General features: G+C 42.2%; 1 protein-coding gene across 1 annotated transcript in view; it reads left to right on the top strand.

Moving 5' to 3' along the window:
- ADAMTS18 (ADAM metallopeptidase with thrombospondin type 1 motif 18) overlaps window positions 1–15,809 on the top strand; it is a 124,888-nt gene extending 109,079 nt beyond the window's left edge. Inside the window, exons 19-23 of the mRNA XM_020282703.2 lie at window positions 2,716–2,920; window positions 5,495–5,677; window positions 7,428–7,631; window positions 9,135–9,282; window positions 13,158–15,809. Of these exons, the coding sequence (XP_020138292.2) occupies window positions 2,716–2,920; window positions 5,495–5,677; window positions 7,428–7,631; window positions 9,135–9,282; window positions 13,158–13,273 (856 nt within the window). The 3' untranslated portion in view covers window positions 13,274–15,809. The remainder of the gene's footprint in view (window positions 1–2,715; window positions 2,921–5,494; window positions 5,678–7,427; window positions 7,632–9,134; window positions 9,283–13,157) is intronic.
- Window positions 15,810–16,339: the final 530 nt, after the last annotated feature.

The raw sequence follows: 16,339 nt of genomic DNA, 5'->3' as shown, positions 1-16,339 counted from the left end.
TACGAGATGATGAAAGCCTACTTCTAGTAACTTCTAATTGAAAGAGATGCAAAGGTAGATGCAATGCCTAAAAAAATAATAGAAGAACAAGATGGTTGTGGTTGAAATATGACTTGGAAAACACAAATTTGCTTTAAACACTCACTTGGCTTTGGCTATACAAACCTAACCTTGGGATATGAAGATATCTTTTTTTAAAAAAAAGTTTTGCCTAAAAATTCCTCCTCTCAAAACTGAATCAAACAGATATTTAAATAACATAGAATCCTATATTAGTTAAATTTGCATGTTGGTGTAGGTTTAACTTTTATATAAGTCATCCAAGAATTCCCAAATCATACTATGCAGACCATGAAACCCCAAATGCAAATTACACAGTAGCAAGACACAAAAAGAAAGAGGTATAGGCCAAGTGGTGACCCCATTTGCTGATGGTACCCTATGTGGGACTCATGAGTTTTTTCCTGGATTGATTTTAGCTACGCAATTGTTTGAACACTAATGTTAAGCCATCTTCCCAGCCAAATGGAGTTTCTTTTTAGGTGATTTATCTTCTGCCAAATATATTTATATGGAATGGACAGAGTTTATTCTAAAGTAATGTTGTATTCACCAATGTTTTAGATCATCTTAATAAGTACTGTTTGGTTTGTGGTGATACAGTCATATTACACAATCTTTTTATATATATGCATACGTTTTCTTTGTAAATAATAGTATATTTGCCATAATCATTTGCGGTTTTAGCTCTCCACCAATCCCCTGTGCCCAAGTTTTTCTCTTAGGCTATGGAACCAGATGTATCATGGACACAAAGAGGAGAAAGAAATGGGGGGGGGGCTTCCATGGATTTTGCTCTGTTGCTACGAAAATATCTGGTTCTAAGAAATGTGCCAGTGGCTCTAAGCTATGGTTACCAAACAATGTTGTTGATCCTTTTGGAGTAACCTGTTCTTCTAGGTGGTGTGAGGTATGTTCACATACCTGTAGGGGTATTCAATACACTTGAATGGCGAGCTGACATTTTGAGCCTCATTCCCATTATTGATTATTATCCATCCAACCAAAGAAAGGGAACCTGTTCACATGTACATCCATGGAAAGGGAGAGCACCAAGGCCATGGACTTCCCTGATGACTACATGTAGTAGAAATGCTGTTCTGAGCTGTAACGAATTTCTTGGCTATGTAAGAGGAGGACAGCCCCTTGCAATGGCCCCTGCAGAGCTTGAATAGTGACATGGGCAAGATCTTCCGCCCCCCTTCATTATTTCTCAGTATTTTCCACTGGAACAATGGGGCCTTTCAGAAATTCTTGTTCCCCAAGGAAAATACTAGAAAGAAACGGTTAGACTTTTAGTGCAGATAAAATCCTTTGTCCTTATATTTCTAACTCCACTACTTTCTCATGTAACCACCACATCATAAGCACCGACTGTATACCAGGCCCTGAGGTGAGAACTGGGGAAAGGAAATGAGTAACAAGTAGTTCCTGCTATCAGTGAACCGACAATCAAATGGAAGAGATGCATATGTGATGAAATAATTGAGATGCAGTTCAGTCTGTGCTATTAAAATGTTATATACAGAAAATACCTGGCAGTTAAAATGGACAGTGTGGGGGTCTGAGGACAGGTGGATGAAGGTTGAAGTTGGTATAAATAATTGTACAAATGAGGAATTATTCTATTTGATATCATCTTTAAGATAGTCAAGCTTACAGTGCTTTAGAGTACATGTAATCCTAGAACTTACATGCTATATTCTCTGAACTAAAGGTCTTTACACACATCCGTTTGTAGGGAAACCAGAAGGAAAATTATAAGACTATGCAAGGTGACAGAAAATCAGAGGTATAGGAAAAATGTACTTGATCTTATTCTCTTTTTAGGAAATAAAATACTAATATTTCTAATCCAAGATCATTTTTCATACATTGCTACTGTGGCCCAAATGAGTAATATTATTAATATATGTGGTGCGTCTTTATGCTGAGCCTTCAAATCATAGAATTTTACTTGAAAGAACTGAAAAGGATTAGTAATTTCAGTGGTTCATCATTCAAATATATACCAAGTCTCAGATAGGTGTTAAAAAAAACCTGGCAATTTTTGAGTAAAGAGCATGAGGGTAGATCTCTAACCCATCAGGAAATTTTAGAACTTAGAGATACCTTCTGTGTGACCTTCTCTGAATGTATCCACCTGCCTCTCTCTCTGTCTCATTGGTCACTGTTCCATTAGCCTCATTTGTGTAATTTGAGTCTGCTTCCCTTGCAGCACTTAAAAAGGATTGTTTTTGTTCACATACCCACCTTTTCACAGTGTCATATGTTTTTTGATGGAAAGGAGGCTTGCCGTTTCACTTTCCATCCCTCATGCCTAGGAAAAATCCCTCAAACATAGTTAAAATAATCGCAGTCACTGTGGCTGAATGAACTGTGCAGATATTAAAAGGGCATGGGTCTCTTCCCATGCAGAGGCAGGAATATATTTTTCCCTGGAACCATGTGGTAATTAAATGCAATTCTTTATATCTGGGTAACATGTGTGCAGCCCTCAACATCTGTCAAAGAACTTGTGTAAATGTCCTTTATTGGTTCTAAAATTGATCTAAGGCTTTCATCAAGTGCTTAATCTTTCAGAGTAACTGCTTTGGAAGTGTGATGAAACAGAGTCTGAGCTCCATTGGAAATATTTTTCTTTTTCCCTAAAAGTTGGATGCCGGGTGAATGGAGCGTGTGCACCAAGTCCTGTGCTGGGGGTCAGCAGAGCCGAAAGGTCCAGTGCGTGCAAAAGAGGCCCTTCCAGAAGGAGGAAGCGGTGTTGCATTCCCTCTGCCCAGTGAGCACGCCCACTCAGGTTCAAGTCTGCAACAGCCACGCCTGCCCTCCGGAATGGAGCCCTGGGCCCTGGTCTCAGGTAAGTGGGAAAGACTTTAAAATCACCCCCCATAAAAGATGCAGGTGGTGAAAATACAGGTGCATTTGCTGCTGAAAAGGCTCTGACCTGTTTACATCTTCCTGGGAATCACACCAAGGTAATGTGGTGCCTAGGAATCTGCATTGTAACTCATGTGTTTAGTGACTCTTAGGAAACCCGAAGGTTTGAAACCCCTGTCCCAGAGCTTAGCATTCTCCTCACAGGTTCAGACGTTAGAGGGTCGGGCTGCTTAGGCTATACTAGTGTGCACAGCTGGAGAGGGTTTTTCAGTGTAGAGCAGGCATCCTCAAACTACAGTCTGTGGGCCACCCACCTGCCGGATATTTTTGCCACTGCTGCCTGTCCTGCTTAGCAGCTGACTCGTCCCGGGCCCACAGTGCACATGTATGGAATGTGTGCTGCATTCTCCAACGGTCTGAGGGAGTGAACTGGCCCCCTGTTTAAAAAGTTTGAGGACTCCTGGTGTGGAAGATTAGCATAGAGACCTGGCAACTGAATTCTCTAAAGCAAATGAAAGGGATAGTCACCTCTTTCGTGCTGAAGCAAGAGTTAGAAGACTAGGGAGGGGCTGAGCATACAATAAGCTAATGTGAAAGGCATAAAATTTTATAGTTGGAAGAGGTATGGAACCACCTGTCATTCACTACTCAGAATCCCCTGTGAAGCAGAGGTTCTCAAATGGGGGTGAGTTTGCCTTCCAGGAGATAGTTTTGATTATCTCATTTGCAGGGTGCTCTTGGCACCTAGCAGCTAGAGGTGAATGTCCTACACAACACAGGACAGCTCCCACAACAGAGAATTATTTGATCTAAAAGGTTTGCGGTGCAGAAGATGAGAAACTCTGCCCAAACCGTGGGTGGCTAACAAATTTTAGAGAAGAATGAAGAGTTTCATCACTGGAACGATGAAGCCACGTGGCAGCCACTGCTCCCGTTTCTGCCATGCCTGTCTTTAGGGTATTTTATATCTTACAGAGTGTTGATTTCTGAATAAGTCCAGCAGAGTAACCTTTATTAGGACTATGTCTAGTAGGGGAATAAGGGACCCAGGAGGAAGAAATACGTTTGACCTTGTTTAGGGCTACTTTCAAATGAGAGGATGAATGTGCATTTATAGCAGGGAGTAAATCTAAATAGTCTATGCTGGTGAGTCTGGTCTCTTTCTTTGTAGTTAGGGATTTAAAGAATTGTTTGGCCCAGTCTATATGGTGGGCATGGGTAAAGGCAAACAGACCTCATGAAAAGGGCTTTAGTTCATGGAGTCTATTTGACTACTGAAACCTACTGCCCCTTTTTAAGAACTGGTTTATGACTAACATGAAAGGGGTCCTTCTTCCTTTACAAAACTATGTGTCTGGGAATGAAATCTATAATTTTGCCACTCTGAAAAATAGCTGCAAGCATAAAATGAAAATTCTATTAAGAATTCAGCAGTTGGAAATTTTGTATGTCAATAAAGTGAGTGTGGTTCATGTCCATGGTCTGGCCTCAGGTGAGTGTATGGTCATCTCTACTACTAGCAGCTATGCGAGGGATCTTGGTCAAGATGCCCCAGCTCTCAGATGTTAAGTTGCCTTTTTTGTAAAAAGGATAATAGCAATTATCCTATGCTTGTGAGAGAGTTGTGTGATATAGACTAGGGTACCCATGCTAAAATGCATCATCATGTGGAAGGCATTAATAGTCTCTGCCACCATGGTTTGCTAATTATATCATTTCCCTTTCTTCCCCAGCATGATTTGACACGGGTCCTCTGAACAGGCTTAGAATGGTGCCCCTGCAGCCTGCATATTACCAAGGGGCCACCTCTCCTCAGGTCCTTCTGAGAGGAAAATAAGTCTCTAGGGTAGGAATGGTGACACATCCCTAGAGGACAAATCTGAGCCTGGAGCCAAAGTGTTTTAAGTGAACTTAGCACACTTTTAACTACTTCTCTGAAAGCAAGATGGCGGCTTCCTGCCTTATCGATGTCAGAGTTGTCAGGGTCAAAAAACTGGGAGAGTGAGTTGCCTAGCCTAAAGATGTATATTAGGCAAACTTACTCACAAATGCTTGCTCAGTTCTTACTGTCCCCAGTAGTGTAATAGAGACAGCACATGTTGGGGCTAAGAACTAAATCATCCCCAAGATTCTTTTGTTGCTACTGTACATATATGTGTTCTATACATGTATTTCTCCTATTATTCTCCTTGTGGGAGATACTAGGAATCCCATTTAGCTAACTGCTCAGGTGAGCTCTGCCTTGTGCCAGAGAGAAATGCACTCATGGTTACAGTTTGGAAAAGAACCGGTGCTTCATAATGACCTGGACACAGCAGCCACTGGACATTTGCAAAGTGAAGGCTAATCATGGACGAGTTACTGTCTTTCCTGGGCCTCTGGGTGGATTTCTCCTGATGCCAAGAACTTGGACTTTACTGGGAATTTTGTTCAAATGCTTAAACATAGTGTTGCAAACATTTTATTACATTAGTATGTTCTCAGCATTTACCCAGAAGAAAATCAGCTGAAGCATGCATGCATGCAAATGACATTTTACCTTTTGCTTCTCAAGTGCTCCAAGACCTGTGGACGAGGAGTGAGGAAGCGTGAAGTATCGTGCAAAAGTTCTGCTGCCGAGACCCTCCCCGAGAGCCTGTGCACCAGCCTCCCCAGACCCGAAGCGCAGGAGGGATGTGTGCTAGGACGATGCCCCAAAAACACCCGGCTGCAGTGGGTCGCCTCGTCGTGGAGTGAGGTTGGAGTTTAGATGCATTGGTTTTTTTTTTTTTTTTGAAAGGCTTAGGCCACCTACCATTATTCAAGTTCACAAAGCTCCTTTCTGTAGCGTGCGTACATACCAGGTACCCACTGTTTGTCAGTTCTTCCCTCCCAATATTTTTTCAGCAACTATTGATAAAGTACATGTCTCACTGATTAGGTCTGTGCAGGGGGCACAAAACTTCCTAAACCACATGTAGAAAAACATCATAAGGAATGCAAAGTACTGCACTAGAAGTCTGTGCTGCTCTAGGAAGCCTCAGGTATAACCCAGAGGAATTCTTAGCAGAAGAGACTTTCCAGGGAAAGTGAGCCTTAGGGATGAGCAGGAATCTAGCAAAGGTGGAGTCAGGGAGAGGTTGTTCCAGGCAGAGGGTGCAACTTACATGGGAGACCCATGACGGAGGATCCTAGGTGTAATAAGGATGGGACCATCAGGTGTGCTGGAATGGGAAACTTCTTGAGGACCTTCTAGAAATGAATCCTATAAACACTGGGGAGTCAATTTGAAATTTTAAAGAAATGAAACAATGTTTTCATTTTAGAGATAGTTCAATAGCCACATATATGCATCCATTCCACTAATTGAGCCAGAAGATGAAAGCATTTTAGGGATAGAGAGAAATGATGCTGTTGACTTTCCAAAAAAAGCCACTGGGTACCTTCCGATATGTAGGGGTGGGCAAAAAGGAAAGATGTGAAGATGCTGTGTAGGTTCCCAGCTTGGGATACTAGGTTGAATTCACAGACATAGGAAACATAAGGAAAGCAGCTAGCCCAGAGAATACAAGGGTGACAAATAAGTGCTCTGCTCCTAAAGCATTTATAGTCTCATGCCAAGACTGAGGAGGACAAAAAAAAATATCCAATAAAGTAGATGGCAAGGTCGAATGGAGGGGGCTTTTATCCCTTTAAAGTGACTTTTATGCCTTCAGCATATGATTTATGCATGTTTATACCTGCTTTAAGAGAGATTAAACACTTGGGCTTGAATCATACTTACCCCTGTTTGAAATCAGCCTTCAGGTGTGGCTTTGTTAGCCACTGACACAGCTAAACCTTGGTTTTCCCATCTTTGCAATGGAGCTAGTAAGTACATCTCCCCATAGAGGAGTAAGCGTGAAGCTCAATGGCATCTTGGGCTGTATGCGATATCTACACTAATGCCAATTTTACTGATCTATCCACTTTACCAGGGCCCCATCCATTATTCTGTAAGACCATTTGCAATTCTTTTCAGAACATTTTCTTATACTTATTCCTTTTACCCCCTTGCCAGGTTTAGGTTAAATGTCAGCTAAGGGTAAACATAAAAGACAATTATTTCTCATATGGTGGTTTTTCCACTCAGAGGTCTTTAACCCTTTTCTCTGGGCCCTACCCTCCTTGGCTTAGACTTTCAAGAGGTCTCAGGTAGACCTAGACCCTCAAGTGTTTAATCCCAAATGTGTGCAGCCAAATAGTGCCCTGATCTCATCCTTCTGCCAATTCTAAGACTCTACCTCACATTCATTTTGTTTTTTATGGTGCTAATGAGCTCTGTGACTTTGGGAAAATCATTCTAATTCCCTGACTTTAGGTTTCCTTACCAGTAGCATGAGGCACTGGGCTGCTGTATCTTTAATACCCTAATGTATTGGGTGACCTCCCATAATCCCATCCCTCTAATTTCACATGTATAGGTGCAACTCTGCACTCTTAACCTGTCCTTTCTTGGTTGGCTCTAGTGCTCTGCAACCTGTGGCTTGGGTGTGAGGAAGAGGGAGATGAAATGCAGTGAGAAGGCCTTCCAGGGAAAGCTGATAAGCTTCCCAGAGCGAAGATGTCGCAACCTTAAGAAACCAAACCTGGACTTGGAAGAAACCTGCCACCGAAGGCCTTGTCCAGCCTACAACATGGTAGCTGGATGGTATTCATCGCCATGGCAACAGGTAAGTACAGATTCCAGAGGTTTGTATTCAAGTGTGATGTGGGAAAGGAGGCATTCTGTGAATGGTTGCTTTTAGTCCACCAGTGGCTCAAAGTCTAAGGTAGACTGGTCTGTGATCAGTTCCCCTGTCATAGACTGCTAATGTTGCTGCTACAACCATCATCTGATTAGAAATCCTGCTCTCACAGGCTTTAGTGATTAGCTTCTTAGTAAAGTACATAGCAAGGGTTTGACTAATCCTAGCTATTAAGTACACTTCACTTTCACATAATGCTTAAAACAACCTTACTAATGGGCAGTCTCATCCTTCCCTTGTGGATGAGATAGGTAGTCCTAATGCTCAGCCAAAGATGGCAGATTTTAAGCTCCTCAGATGTTAGAGCCACTGTTCTTCTGAGAGGATTTGGATGACGCTTTGGTCACATGCGCTTGGTTCGTAGTGACTAGGCTTGGATGGTGATGCTACGTCACTGAGAATAACGTGTCCTCAGGACTCCAAAGCTCAGTTTGGACCTTATAGTTTTCTAACCCCTCAGGGCTATGCATATCATTCTTAGAGGGATTAGATAAGCAAAACATTGCCAGTAGGCCAAGACTCTTGCCTGTTTTTGTAAATCAAGTTTTAGTGGAACATCGCCAGGCTCATTCGCGTACATATTGACTACAGCTGCTTTTGCGCTACACCAGCAGAGGAGAGTAGTTACAACACAGACCAGATGGTCCATACAACCTACAATATTTACTGTCTCATACTTACAGAAAAAGCGGTTTAGGTGATTTGATGACAGCCATATAGCTGTGTTTTCCACCCCAACATATTTTTTTCTTCTCAAATAACAGGCCGTATCATGCTAAGATAAAGCCTTCATCTGTCTACAGTAAAATTGGGGGTTGGGGGAGGGATAATATAGTGAATTTTTAAACCAACAAAAAGTCAATTTAAAGTGCTACATTTTTCCATGATGTTTCCCTTTTTTTATTACAAAATATATGAGCTTTTCATATGTGTATATCTGGATAAAATGAAACAGAGTCCTTGTCAGTTGCCTACATTTTAAAAATTTTGATTGGACAGTGCAATCACTGACTTCTAAGCAGCACTAAATCCACAACGCCAACTCAGAATCTGGGCACTGAGGACGTAATTCGAAAGCTACCTTCAATGGTCATCGTTCAAGTCTTAATTTGGGACTATCTCTTCCACCCTTGGATCTGCAGTGATTGTGTCTGCAGTTCTGGAACCTCTCTTCTTTATGAGTCACTTAATGGGGAGACACCCGCTCTTGGGCTAGATAGATAGCATTTGCCTAAAACCCTTCTAATCAGATGAAAGGGCTCCCGATTGTTCAGACAGACTCTGTGCCTGGCTCCAGACGATCTTCGTGTCATCAGCAGGCATCTTGGTAATCTTATGAAGCACAGAGCTTCCTTCCATGTGATGTCACTGACCTAGGAAAGGATGAGTTCCAGCTGCATGGCGCTGACTCCTTCCTCTTTCCTGCAGTGCACGGTTACCTGCGGGGGAGGCGTGCAGATGCGCTCGGTCCACTGTGTGCAGCATGGCCGGCCTTCCTCCAGCTGCCTGCTCCGGCAGAAACCTCCGGTGCTGCGAGCCTGTAACACAAACTTCTGTCCAGCTCCTGAAAAGAGAGGTAAAGGGCACCGTGCTTTCGTGAATTTTCCAAAAGCCCACAGCTTGCATAACGCCGGGGTTGTTTGTGTCAAAAAGATGGTGTGTGCCTAGGTGTCAGCTTCCACGATGCAACAGTTTGGAAATAGTCATTTTTAATTATTGAATAAACAAGTGAAAAAATAACGACCCGGTAAACTGTTACATGCCCGGAGATCATAGTAATCAGTGGGAAGATGAACGTGAAGAATTACCCTCAAGGAGCCAAACTAGAGTCAATGACAGCGAGTGTATATTGCCTTCTTACTGCAGCTTCAATGTTTCCTAAACATTAGCTAATGTTAGCTAAAGTCAGTTCCCATGAAGAGCAATGAGTACTGATGGTGAAATGGAAATTCAATTATCTGAACTGTACCCTTCTTACTAGTCCAACTTAAAGTAATCTGACAAACACCAGGAAATATTTTTCAACCTAAAACAATTTCCCTGTGCTCAAAACTCAATTTCCAGCATCGAACTGCTGGGTTTTCTTTTTTATGCAGTCATGGCTTTTCCAGGACTGTCACACCCTGGCTCGCCCCTGTCCGTATCACTCTGTGTCTAAGTTGTTGTTTATCTACTTACAGTCTTAGCTCCAGGATGGGGCATCACTTTTCCTTCGTCTGCTCCTCTGTATCTTCTCTGCAAGCCTCCATTGCTCAAAGCCAGGTCCTGTCCAGATCCATGCTGGAATTCTACCTGGGGAAGAAATGGACATTTTTTAGGAAGAGGTCCTATTCTTGTAGCTCCTGTCTTCCTTTCTGCCCTTTAGTCAGGTGGCCATAAATTATAAGCCCCTCAGTGCTTTCAGGGAGACCATTGCTCTAATTATTTCTTGTTCACCCAAGCATGTACTACTTACTGCACAGGGTAGGTGCTCAATATCTGTTGTATGAATAAGTGAAAGATGGTGTGCAAAGTGCCACGAGGTCCCCTCTACTACATTCACAGCAGAGTCACTAAACACAAAGAATAAAACAGGGTCCTGTTCTTAAGCTACAAGCTCAGTGTGTCAGAGGAGGGAGGGATATTAGATGTTGTGAAAATGGTCATGTCTGTGTCGCAGGAATGAGGGGAAGTCACGTGAAAAAAGGCTATTGAAAGAGGGGTACAGGACACAAACCATGGGGTGTGTGTGTGGCCAAAAATGTGGCTTACATTTTCCCCTAATTTTCCTATTTCTATCCCAGGTATAGGAACACTGCCACGCCTGAACTATGGCCGTGTGTGTCCTTCTCCCATATCACTCCAAAGGGTGACCACTACAAAAGCCACTGGAGTGTACTTTCATGAAGAGTATTCACTTCTTTGACTTTTCTCAGATTCCCACTAGGGGCTAGAGTCTGAGGGTTTCAGAGGGTACAGCCTTCCCTTACACTCAAGGTAGCAGTTTCCAGCCATTGCACTCACTCAACCTAGCCCCTAGACAAGATGATTCAGCCCAGGTTGGCATTATCTTGTCTTCCAGAACACCCCAGCAGGTTTGCCATCCCTGCGGCCCCCACCTGTACTGCCTGCCAGGCATTCATTCTACACCATGAGCACTGTCAGATGCCTCATGTGGAGATTCTGGTTAGATCTCCACGTTGGGGAAGGATCCTTATGATTTTGAGCCATGCATATTTTATCAAAGGCCCAAGGCAGTGATACTCGTCTTCATGCTACATTGCCACTGGTTGGTTGTATGGTCTGGCAGATGCCTGGGCTGCAGACTGGTTACATTAAGCTAGGGCTGATCAGGCATCAATAAACTCTGCCTCGTGGAATCCCACATCTTCAGATGGGCAGCTGTATCGGGGCAAAAGGTACAAGGACTCAGACACTAGCTAGGCAGTTTTGGGAAAATTTTTAACTTTCTGAGCTTTTCATAAGGTAGGAAAATAATGCTTACTGTGAACCAAGAATTGTTCTGGGGTCTGGATCAGAGATAGAACAAGGAACAAAACATACCAAGTGCCTACCTTCAGACAATGTTCTCCTTTTTGTTTCCAGATGGAAACAGACAACCAACCAATAACATACAATGTCAGATGATAAAGTAGCAGGAAGTAAAACTGAAGCAGGGTATGTATAAAAAATGGAGGGGAGAAGGTAGGAAAACCAGTTTAGATGGCAGGGGCAGGCCTCTTCATGTATAGTATTTGAACAGAGACTTCCAGGACGTGGGGAAGATGAGCCACATATGAGTTTAGAAGGAGCATGTTCCTGGTTAGAGGGAATAGGAAATGCAAAGGCCCTAAAGAGGGAATATATGAATCCAGTTAAGGAACAGCAAGATGCTTGGAATGGAAGGTAAAGAGTGGGTTAGACAAACTGAAAGGGGTCCCTGTCTGAAATAAAGACTTCAGATTTTACTCTGAATAAGACAGAAGCCAGTGGCACAGAGGAACAATAGGATCTGGCTTGGAGGAAGATCATGGGCAGTTACAGTGAAGAGTAGGAGTTGCCTAGAGTACAACAGGACTTGCCCACTCAGGTGGCTGCAGTAGTCCAGACAGAGGGATCCACTAGAGCAGGGGCAGTAGTGAGAAGGGGTTGGATGCTGGGTATAGTTTGAAGATTGCGCCAATAATATCTCTTGATTATTTGCGTGCAGGATGTGAGACAAAGAAAGGACTCCTAGGTCTCTTCAAAGTCATTTTTAAAAGCATAAATAACTAATTCATAGAAGCCCAAATAACCAGCTACTAGTAATCGTCATAACTATAATCAGACAGAATACTTACACTGGTAGCTCAGGGATACAACTCTCTTCTGCTGGTGGGGCAGGGGGACCACACCCAGCAGCTGGGGGCTTCTCAGGTATCATCATGACCGTACCTCCAATTCCAGTGGTAGCCCAGGGGAGAGTAGGGGGCAGAGGCATGGCATGAACTAGCTTATGTTCTGAAAGGATCATGGGACCACTGTGAGATGGGTTAAAAGGGAATTTTAGGCAGAATCATCAAGATTTGACAGAGGAACTCTAGGTAATTCTGAATTATAACATGACAGGATGCAAGAGGTTTCAGAGTCTTGCATGCCACATTCGAAGGTGCAATAGGAGAGTCACCAAAGGATGCCATTTGGGAGCCTCTAGGAATGAAGAGGTTGGTTGAGTCAAAGCTACAGGCAGCTTAAGGCTTGCACAGGAGGAAACCATTCTAGGTATGAATGATAATATGCTTTAAGAATACAAGAAGATGCCTAGACCCTAGTTCCTAAAATGTACACCTATGTTTACATAATTTTATGTACAATTTTATGTGCATTTGATATCTCCTGAGGTCCATCTGAACAAGAATTCCTGATCTCTTCCTTCCAATACATAATCATACCTGTCATCTTACTTGAACAAGCACAGAAATTAGGAAGGACTAGTATTGGCCTAACTTCACTCATTAGCAAACTGGCTGTGAGATTTATTTAAGCCCACACAGAATGTTTGCAGGAGGCCTCAAATCTAGCTGGTCTTGACTCCCAAAATATTAGGCTCTTCAATCCCCAAAGTAGAGTGCATGGACCAGCAACATCAACACCCCCTGGGAACTTGCTAGAAACATACAATGTCAGCCCCTACACCAGACCCTCTGATTCAGAACCCCTGGTAGCTCCCAGCTATGTGGGGATGATGGGCCATCGATTTTGGACTAGATAAGACTTTTTAAAGTAACATCCGTTGTTTCCCACCTGATTAAATTTTGCTAATGGTTGCAGTCCCTTGTGGGATCTTAATCCTGCCCCCATCTCAGTCCCCTACCAAAGTCCTGTGTAATGAGAAGAACCACACAAGGTAGGTGGGCCCAAAGTCTTTGTTCTTACCTTAGGAAAAAGGCTGACAGCTGTTACTACCATGCTGACTGTTTTTTCTTGTTTTAGAGGATCCCTCCTGTGTGGATTTCTTTGCCTGGTGCCACCTGGTTCCTCAGCATGGTGTCTGCAACCACAAGTTTTATGGTAAACAGTGCTGCAAATCCTGCACAAGGAAGATCTGAGCTTGGTGTCCACACCTCAGAACCCTAGAGCCAGGGTCTTACCTTTCAGCCTCCGGAGAGACCAGCCACCTTTGAGATCAGAAGCTGAGCATGCGCAGTGGTTGAAGAGCCAGCTCTGAGGAACATACAGGTTGTCACCAAGCTCCTATTTCAATTCCCCAAAGCACATGGTACTCTGAAGCACTTGAAAATAGGAAGCGATGACAAATCTGACTAAAAAAAAAAAATCTTTGGTTTGCACTGTTATACAAAAGAAGTTGGTGAATCATACTGAGATATGTCAACTTTGGTTTTCAACTTCAAAGGGTTTGATGGCAAAGACATCTGGTTTATAAAGGTCCTTTAAGACAGACCTGGAGCAGTCCAATGTGGATGGAACACCTTGCCTAACTGTGGCCTGGAGTCAGTTCACAGTTTTCATACACACTGTGAACACCCAAACCAGGAGAAGCCAAATGGTGCTCACAAGTTTGCTTGCTGCTGGACTAGCAAGCTTCATGTTATGTTTATTTAGTGTGTGTGTGTGTATGTCTATTACTTTGTTTAAGGTATATTCTGCTTGTAGAGAGAGTCTCCAAGACTAAGATTAACAACTTGAAAAGTATTCCAAGGAATATTATGAAAACAGGGCAACACAGACTATTATTTCAGATCTCCATGTGACTGACATTCATGTTCAGGACAAAACAACTCATGTTAGAGACAAATATTAATGCCCTTCACACGATAGCAACCTCATAACTTTTGGTGCTTGCCGAACCAGTACATGGGAGGCCAGAGCCTGCTCTTTGGGAATGAGGAAGTGTTTGTTTCTGGTTAAAAAAAAATTCAAGAGGCCATCATTTATAAAAATGCTCCCTATAAATTATCAGAGCTGCTTGGAAAATTAAAGACCACTTGTGGCTTTTTTCTACCAACTGACATGTTTAAATTTGCCCTGGGATTTAGGTAACAAGAAAGAAACAGTGGCAATAGAAAAATCTATCTGCCTTCTTGCTACATGAATATTAATAAATCATCCTCTACCCACACTCTTCAGCGGATATTTTATCATTTTCAGTCATCAGAAGCCAGCAGTTGGTAAGCATTAATGAGCTTAAGATTGTTCTCAATTGAAAAACCACCACACTATTTTGCCAAAACCAAAGTAATGTGCAAGACTGTGCCCTCCTGTAATTTTTTTCAGAAGTGGTTATAAAGGGCATATTTACATGATTCTATTCCATTCCTCAACTTTTTTTGCTGAATGTAATCCAGTTTTACTTGAAAAAGTTTCAATTCTAGCTGGATTCACCAGCTCAGCATAACCAACTAGACAGTGGTTTGTTAAATTTAGCAGCATCCTTTGTTCCCATTCTAATTAAAGTCATGAGTTCAATAATTAGGAACTTGTCTCCATCTACTTGGCTTGGCCTACAATAGTAGCCATTTTATCAGGAAAAAAGGTTCCACACCCCCTGAAAAACAGCAAGTTCTTTGTTTCTTTATATAATTATCATTTTATTATTTTATGGAAAATTAATTTATTAATTAATAGCCTATTATGTGTTCTCACTTGCCTCCCTAAGTGATCTTAATTTTGAGGAAAAATGTTGAATAAAACCATGGATTATAGAGAAAAGTCAAAATATATGTGTAATATTTAATTATTTTATAAGTTTTATAATAAAGTATTCTGTTTCTTTATCTTTGAAACTTGTTTAGTTCTTGCATGAGTTAGTGAGAAGTCAGTTATTTCCAAGGTAATTTAAATGTATACCTTTTCATCAAGATTCTAAGAGGTAAACTCCATTCAATTAAGGATTTAGAACAAAAGAGTGGAAACTCTTTCGTGCATGATTACACTGAATCTGAGAATATTTATAAGCCCTCTATTAAATCAGGTTTTATGCCCCACATACTCTGGGAGCTTCAAGTATACTTGATGGTAAGGCTTTTTTGTGCGTAGGATTCTTTGCACAAACACACTTCCACCTAAACAACTTGACCTCCAAGTCTTGAAAAAGGTTTCTGTACTTGCCACGTATGCCAATATAATGAAAATGCCCTTATTTTCAAAGCTAGTCAAAAACTCGAGAGAAGGAAAGATAAACAAGGAAAAAACCATTAATTGTTGAATCTTATTTGGAAACCAGAAAGCATCAAATGCTAGGATGAAACAGATGAACACATTTACCTTCCTGAGGAGACACCGATTTTATTGTGTAATGGACGTGTAAACACGTAGTCATGGAAATCATCAAAAATAAAGCTACCATGAAAGGATGTTTTTTTCTATTTGAAAGGTATTCTAGTGAAATACTTTTGCAAAACAAAACAGGGGAGGGGAAGGATAGAGGGATGAGACAGAAAAGACGGAATAAGAAAAAAATGAGGAAGCAACTGCTCTCAGGCTTTGCAAATTTCGAAGCATTAGCTCAATAGAGAACAACAACTACCGAAGTAAGGCCAATGGACCTAAGTAGACAACATTTTTCCCTGTACCTATGATTACATACGTGTGTATACATATTCATATGCCTATCTTTAAAATAAATTTAAGAGGATTTTTATATGCATTATTGCTTTTTAACAAACAAGAAATTATGGTTAAGACTGGGAGAGGGAAGGGGCAAGATGGCTGACTAGAGACATTGGTCACCAGATTCTCTCAGAGGGAAAAGTTTTAGATGGGAAAAAACATAGCTCAGGTGTAATTCTGAGGAAAAGTGCCAGAACCTACCACTGATGACATGCAAAGAAAGAGCAGCACAAGGAACAAGATTGCAGTAGAGATCAACCTCAGAGGAACACAGAGGCCCGTGGAAAAGGTACAAGTGTTTTTTGTCTTGTCCCTTCACACCTCGGGCCGTCGTCAGAGGCCCTGGAACTGCGGGGGAGCTTCTCCACCATCAAGAGCCAAAAAGCTGCTACCCCCAGTGAACTCAAAGCACCTGGCTGGCTAACTCCTCAGGGTCACTCCCCTCTGACCACAGCCAGGAGCTGAGCTGGCAGGCGCCATACGGTTTCTCCTGGGCCCACGTTGTGAGCCTTTGTCCAACCCCAGGAAGCTTCAGCCCTTTAGTT

The sequence above is a fragment of the Microcebus murinus genome, chromosome 20 (assembly GCF_040939455.1).
Source record: "Microcebus murinus isolate Inina chromosome 20, M.murinus_Inina_mat1.0, whole genome shotgun sequence".
NCBI classification, from domain to species: Eukaryota; Metazoa; Chordata; class Mammalia; order Primates; family Cheirogaleidae; genus Microcebus; species Microcebus murinus.
The sequence above is the reverse complement of the archived record's forward strand: the minus strand, read 5'-3'. Positions and strand labels throughout refer to the sequence as shown.